The sequence below is a fragment of the Cryptomeria japonica genome, unplaced genomic scaffold (assembly GCF_030272615.1).
Source record: "Cryptomeria japonica unplaced genomic scaffold, Sugi_1.0 HiC_scaffold_182, whole genome shotgun sequence".
NCBI classification, from domain to species: domain Eukaryota; kingdom Viridiplantae; phylum Streptophyta; class Pinopsida; order Cupressales; family Cupressaceae; genus Cryptomeria; species Cryptomeria japonica.
The window spans coordinates 73,435-81,249 of record NW_026729004.1 but is presented as its reverse complement, the minus strand read 5'-3'; the positions used below and the strand labels follow the sequence as shown (position 1 = coordinate 81,249).

The 7,815-nt window shown below is 35.6% G+C and overlaps 1 protein-coding gene across 1 annotated transcript; it reads right to left on the bottom strand.

The window, feature by feature from the left end:
- Positions 1-5,722: 5,722 nt before the first annotated feature.
- Positions 5,723-6,407, bottom strand: LOC131057726 (putative germin-like protein 2-3). The gene is made up of 2 exons (XM_057991887.1): positions 6,350-6,407; positions 5,723-6,255 (listed from the first exon to the last, which is right to left on the bottom strand). Exons 1-2 carry the CDS (start codon positions 6,405-6,407, stop codon positions 5,723-5,725), a joined length of 591 nt encoding a protein of 196 aa, XP_057847870.1.
- Between the last annotated feature and the right edge of the window lie 1,408 nt (positions 6,408-7,815).

Below are 7,815 nucleotides of genomic sequence, written 5' to 3'. Positions count from 1 at the left end.
GGTTGAAGTGGCTGTACTGAAATAATGCTTCTCATATCTACTTTCATCTGAATTTTCTCAGTTGGCTTTGCAAAAATTGAGCCAAGTCTTAGGAATTTGATAAGTCTAGCATGGGAGATGCTTGCATACTTGTGAGCTGCAAACAATTAGGAAAATGAATGTGTGAGCCTCATTTGCCAAAACTGGGAAATTATGGCTATACTCCTTTTATTTGATTATGTAAATTGGTAACAAAGATTCTCAAAATGAACAGATATTAATTCATGCATCAATGCCATTTAGATTCATTCTCATGATTTAGAAAAAATCTCAATCCCTCGCAACAAAAGGAAAAGGAACCTAAGTTCCTAGCTCTTCCTTAAAGATAACAACTAGGCCTTTTCTTATTCCTAATGTCATTGGCATTGGTTAATGTTATGATCTTGTTTCCTCCATTTTGATATTTAACTTAATTTACGGGATGGTATAATTCAACATGCCACGGAAACCAATATTTATTTAAGTACAAAATATTGCATATTACGTTGATATAAATGTGGTACTACTGAAGCCAACATTGATATGAAGGAATTTTTTTTTGGTTCTATCTTCATATTTCACTTCTCTTGAAATTGTGTACATTCTCTCATAAATACCAACAATGCTATCCTCGCACCCTTTTATGTTCCATGCAATAATGTGATTCCTCTAAATCCACAAGACCAATAGTGCCACAAAGAGTATAATGATTCTTGTGGCTCATGTAACTATTTGGTGGTCCTTGAGGTGTTATTTACCTTCCGAATGGGCTTCGGGCAGTTCCCTCTGTGTATCGGTCTTGAAACACATGATGTTTTTGGTCTGCTTGTTTGGTTTCTTGCGAGTTGGGCTGTTTTGGAGTGCTGTTTTTTTCGGGTCCATGGGATTCTCTGTGGAAGGTTCCCTTCTATTGAGGGGGAGATGGATGTAGTTGGAGTTGACTTGTCTCCTATTGAGGTGGAGTATGATGTTTCTGGTGTTTCCTGGAAGTGTCGTTGGGGTGTTGATGGGGCCCCTCTTCTTGGCTGTAAGGATGTTGATGCCGATGTTCTTGCTGACTCTTGTGCGTCTCCTATAGAGGTGGAGAGTTGGTTGTTGGGAAAGTTTCTCTCAGTATGGCATATTTTAAAGCATATGGTTTTTGGAGCCATGATAAAACCCACGGTGGTTGAGGGAGCTCAGAAAAACCCCATGTTTTTTGTTTCTTGTAGGGACAGGTTGGATGCTAGCAGTTTTCAAGGGCCAAGTTTGGCCAATGTTGGTTTTTGGTTAGCATTGGTCTTTGTGGCTTTATGTGGTCCTACGAATCTATTACAAGTTGAGGGAGCCTAGGAAAACGCTTCTAGTTGGCCGAGAGTGCCAGAAAAACCCTCGTTCTCCGTTTTTTGAGATGTTTTGTTTGTTGTTTTCGAGCTTATGGTTGTGCCATCCTGTTTTGTGATGCTCATATTTTGATTGGTGGATGCACGTAAGTCCAGAAGGTTTCAGGTCCTTTTTAAAACCTGTTGTCCACTGTCAGGTAGTCTGGTCCATTTCTCAATGCAAACCCTCTGTTTGTAAAGGGGTTTGGGGCCCCTTCAAAACTTGTTTTATCCTAATAAAAAAATGCTGAAAAGGTGAGGTGCTTAGTCCATTATCATCTCAGAAGTTTTACAAGCCAAATGCTTAATGACCTTTCAAATACATTTTGGACCTTTTCTAGAACGCTCACAATTCACTAGCTTGCATTATAAGGAAGACTCGCTTAATCCACATGCTTGACTATTGCAACAATCATCTTCTACATGTCACCAATATGAGAATAGATGTTTCAATGAAATTATTTATTTGGACATGACCTGAATGGGTATATGTATAATTACAAGTGCGTGATTAAGTTGCATCTAGAGGAATTAAAACACATCTAACACACAATAACTAAAGTAATATCAATCTAAGATCTCTCCAGACTGTTCATCTTTTTGTCTTGTATGGGGCTCATCTAGTTGTAGAGAAAATTATTTACACATCCCCATCTTCTGTAGATCAAGTTCATATGTAGGCGAACCAGTCAAGCATGATGAAGATTTCGAATATTGGTCTTAATAATAGCAACTTTATATGTTTTCATTCATTATCCTTGTTTATCTTCATTTCCTCTACTATTATAAAGTGCTTGTCAAATCATATTGTTTGGAGTATGCGAAATATATTATGTAGCCAAGGATATGATATTATAATGTATATTATTCAATGCATATGCCAACATGTGGTACACATACCTTAAATTAGTTATAATTGGTCATAAGCTATATTAGATAATTAGGAGGCCTAGATGAATTTAGTGGTTTACACCTCAGTTATATTGCTAGGAGTTCTAGATATAGGACACGATTGTCATTGCAAAGACATGTGTTGAATACGACATTGCATTTGGAGTCCCTTGGAGATATAGTATGTAGCGAATTCTTCCATAAGGAATATTATAAACTGTTATCGGACCTCAAGGCATTATTCTATTTTTGTATATCAATTAAGAAGGTCAACATGTGAAGCTCATATCTCTCTCGATTTGACAAAAGAAAATTATAATTCATAGAGGCTTTCAATCAAGAACTTGTCCAGTCTATTACAATATTGATTTTTAGCATATTTGAGGTAGCTATTGTGAACTTAGGGGTTCCACAAAATTCACTCTTAGTGTTGCAAAACAGTGATTGTTGTTTTTATTTATTCTAGGTGGTTAAACAAGGGCACATTGATCCACCAAAAGTCTAGACTTGAATTCATTTTGAGTAACTCATTACAATTTTAGGGGTTTTCATAAATTTTCTCCTCAGTCAGTTAGCACATGATTTTCTTATATTTTTATATTTTTCGAAAGGTTGTAAAAATTTATCACCAGTTTATATTTTTGGATTTGAGGGTGAAAAAATTATGAAATGATTGACTCAAATTTGTGTCAACAATATGGATAGAGCATGTTCTATTGAAATATATTTCCTTAAAACCCTATTTTTAATGGGGATTCCTGATTTTAGTGCAAGTGGAGATATATTAGAATGATGGAACCAATATAAAAGATCTTACGATGCAAATTATGGAACCGGTATGTGATCTAGATAGATCGTCAAGCTAAAACCAAAGGAATGATCACCTATGGATGACTCGGTGATAGGAAATGACATCATATTTGTAAAGACTTGCAACAATAGATTATTGACCTGAATTAGTTGTATTGTATTGATCTAAAACCTCTTCAATGACAAATTTGTGAGTCAAATAAATCTATTGGTTATCTAGAGTTCTATATCATTTAATGTAAATTGTCTCTTTTACATTTTTTAAATTTGGATATCTAAGGTCACACATGGCTCAACTCGATGCAACATGTCCACTATTGTTTTGTCCTTTCCTTTGAAGATCTACCTCAATTCTAGAATTTGCAATCACTCTCTTTTATTTGGATGCATGTTATTAAGACCACTTACTCAAATAATGAACAATAACTCAAGTTCTTGCAAAACATAAAAAATATCGGAGATATTGCTCACCATTGGGTCATGCATTTTGTCTACATTTTCCAATATTTTGGATTTTCCCAACTTGAATCTTGTACATAAATAACCAAAGCCACATTATTCTATTTTGGTGTAGCATTAACCACAATGACCTTGAGAGAGAACCCTAGGTTTAGTGAATGTCATGAATTATTTGTGCTAGTGTTTAAATCTATTTAGATTCCCGAACCACCACTATTTGCAGGACTCATATGATTGACGTGCGAATCTTTCATAGAGAGACGAGAAACCCGGTGAATAAATAGAATCCTCGTGGAACATGATCAAGTAATTACTTATACCTCATTGACTCCCTATTTGCGTAGGCAAGGGATCACATATGTGGCATTAGACATGCTAAAGAAAAGATCATAAGCACAATCTATCAGAGCAATGTGTCATCTTACAATAGCCTTATTTGTTATCTATGTGAACAATGTAGAATGGGCTTGATAATTAATATATTGATCGATACAGTTGGAGATGGATGCAAGCGCAATGAAACTTCTCATATTACTAGATTATTTGAGGTATAGACATCCAAGGCATGACGGAAGAGGCTTTTAAGCTTCACAATGAACTGATCGCTAGAGGGGCTATATATGAAGCTTTATTCATTTGAAGCCCTAAAAATACATAGGAAAAATAGAAGATTATAAAATTGACATATCTCACCGATAATGTATCAGTTATATCTATTATCTTATTCTTCATTACAGTGTAATTGACAACTTCTCAATATGACGACACTTTTGTCTTCCTCATATCAATTAGCAAATGGCTTCAATATGAAAATATCCTTCCGCCTTCACATATTTCTCAAACTTACACCTGCATATCCATGGATCCAAGGAGCTCCTTTATGCACCTCTTAGGCTTGCAACAATAATATTTTTCCAGCATGAAACATACATGGCCTACGACAACAATATTTTCCTATCCTATTGTGCTTATTCACATATGCAGATTTGCATTTGCTTTGATAGGAAACCTATGGTTAAATTATTGGTTATCATATTTGATGATCTATAGAAATGCTTATACAAGGAGGAAATGGTTTGAGGAATTTTTTTTGTAACCGATCTGGGAGTTTATGATTGAGCAAGGTAATATATTGCTAAATTTTTCAACTAATCATATTTTTAATATTACATACAAAGTTTTTAAAATCAACATGAGCATTATCCTTTTTCCCTTTAGTATTTAGATCTTCATACATAACATCCACAGTGACATATTTATTATAACGTAGGAATGAATTAGGGGAGATTTAGAAAAGCTTATTTTGGGAGGCCATAAATTAATTAACACCATGTAAATGAATTGTGTTATTATCAATAATCTATCTTCACTGTCTTAGATTTTCCATGTCATTCCAACTTATTAGAAATGTTTAATACAAGAGGCCCCTCAATCATAACCCTTATGTAGGTAGATTGATGTAAGAATAGGTGTGATATGTGTCAAGGTTATCATATTATCCCCGATCAAATATTGCGATATTGGATGCAATGGATATTCTAGTTCTACGGATTTTCTTGGAATTTAGACATAATGAAACCGTGTTGCATTCCATCGAAGGTATACTACATTTATTAGAGCAATCATTCTTATCTTGAGGAGAGTCCCTAACCTTCTGGAATGACTTCTTTGATGGGGAGTCTTGAAGCATTGGATGATTGTGAGGGTGATTTGAAGAACAACTACTAATTATATTTCCCAATAACTATTTCCTACTTCCAAACCATTCACCTTTTATGTCAGAGCTAAAATGAGGTTAAGACTATGTTAAAGAACACCCTTGACAGATTGGCATGCAAGAATTATAGTGTTACTCATTCTATCCAAGTCAAGCACTTTGTTTGTTGTTGTTCCTGCAATATTTATGTTAAAGAATATATTGTTAACATGTTGCAAATGAATGTATACCTAATACAAGGATGCTCTTGTATAAAATATTCATAAATGCCTTCAGATGCTTCAAATTAATCCTTCATCTTTGGAATATGCGGAGGATATAGTCATGTTCAAAACAGATGCTATGAATAGCAGAAGAGGACGGCAATAACTCTAGAAAGATTGTTTTATTGAACGGCAAGGAAAAAGAATTTGGGAAAGACTTGGTCCCCTCTTGATTGTTTTGTTTGATAGAACACAGCAAATTCTTATGCGAATTTCTTCTGAATGTAATCCACAACTTCCTGTGTGATGCGGAAGGCCTTGGCCAATACGGAATCTGGGAGAGGAGGATCCGCTGCAAACAGAGAGTTGGCGATTGTCTGAACTCCCGGAAGCTGGCTGCTCAATGCAGATATGGCCACCGCATTTTCATGCCCCACATTCTGCTGGAAATGCACAAGTGCCTTTGGAAACACAAACACATCTCCCTTCTCCAACGTTTTGCTGAAAAACTTGTTGTTGGTGTCAATGAAACCCACAAGAAGCTGGCCTTCCAGTAAAACAAGAACTTCGGTGGCTCTTGGGTGTGTGTGAGGAGGATTTATTCCACCCACTGCGTAGTCGATGCGGACCAACGATATTCCCAACGTATTGAGGCCTGGTATCTGTTTAACGTTCGCCATCGTTACGTTGGAGCCCACATCATTGTCGGTGTTCCCTGCCTGCCCAAGTCCCCGGAAGAAGAAGTCGTCTGCTGAAACTTGCATTGGGTCTTTGCAAACGAACCCGTTCACCAAAACTGTTTAAAGCAAAATCAAATCAATCTATTACTAACTCGACTCGTCTAATAAGCAAATCATTACCATTGTTTATGTATAAAGTTTTTTACTCACCTTTGCTTTCCTCATCTGCAACGCAGAAATCTTGCAAGGGATCGGAATCCCCTGCCATGACCCTGTCGCTGTAACAACATATCAACAGAAAAAGTCCCAGTGTGAAGTAAATCATTCGGTTAGCCATTATAATAGAAACGCAGATAGTACAAGAGCTCAGAAGGATATGAATGTGTGTTACAAGCCCATTACAAGCTTTATATAGCCCAAACCTTATGACTAATTCATCTTCACTCCGTATATTAAATCACCAATCCTTGTAATATTATAATAATATACTTCCAGAGTTGTTGCTCTTTTCGATACGTCAGAGTAAGTCTTGCTGCAGCATATGGCTATCTCACCTGCTACCGCAGATGTATTCTCACCATTCTTTCATTATCGTTGAAATTTTCTATCTTCTGCTGCATATGCTTATCTGAAGATCAGCTTACCTCCTGCCTTAGACGTATTCTTCCTCATATTCTCGCCACCGCCATTAATTTAGTAATGTGGAAACGATTAGACTTTATTGGAGCGATGGCCTTCTTCAAAGGAACTAATATATACATTTTTCTCAGCCGTCTCAGAATTGGTAAAAGAGGAAATTTTCTTGGATGTTGACACAAACACCGTCCATGCATGCTTTATATTGCGTCTTTCTTGAAAACCTTTTTACGCTCGGGTAGGATAATCTCAGTTTTATTATAAAAATATATGTGTTATATTCGTGAGCCTTTAAAACAAAGAATAGTTCTAAATTATCATTAATATTTTTGGTTTATAATATTAAGGATTCATGTTAATTATAGAGTTTGGTTGCAAGAGAATTTAAATAAATAAATAAGAGAATGGGTTGTTTTGTGATTGAAAGGATGAACTTGGTGTACAAGGCAAATTCATCGTGGCATGCGCATGTATATGTTACATACTCAACGTCATAGGACTCATGCTAGACGAGGTGAGAAAAGGAATAAGATGAGCGGGCGTTATGACACTCATTTCGCACAACGTAAAACAAGAATGATAAGGTGATCGAGATTTGGAACCCTTATGCAACATGTCTCAAGGGAGGAACTCCTGAAGGCAACATTCCCTCTAATTCCTAATTGGTAGTGAACCGGTCGGCCCTCTATGGCGTGACCTAACACCTATAGCTAAGTAAACCCTAACTAAGCTAAATTATATATAAATTTAACAAATTTTAACTAATTACCAATGATATATAAAGAGATTAAATGCGCCAAACGAATAAATGATAATTTTCTATTAAATATTTTTAATAAGTAAATATACTGTTTGTTTTAACTAAATATTAGCCACAACGATAGTTTATTCTTCTGAAGAGTCCAACTCAACTAAATTAAAACGAAATAAAGAGTGAATTTTCTCAATCCTAAGCTGATATTTTACTTTCTTTTAAAACCAAATTTTTGAAATAAAAGTATACTACACTTTGATTTCAGATTTAATTTAATTAATTACCA

Excerpts from the sequence above, each read along its gene's own strand:
- LOC131057726 (XM_057991887.1), bottom strand. The coding sequence starts at position 6,407 with ATGGCAGGGGATTCCGATCCCTTGCAAGATTTCTGCGTTGCAGATGAG. Across the intron at positions 6,256-6,349 it reads TGCAGATGAGGAAAGCAAAG|TTTTGGTGAACGGGTTCGTT; the intron begins GTGAGTAAAAAA and ends TGCTTTAAACAG.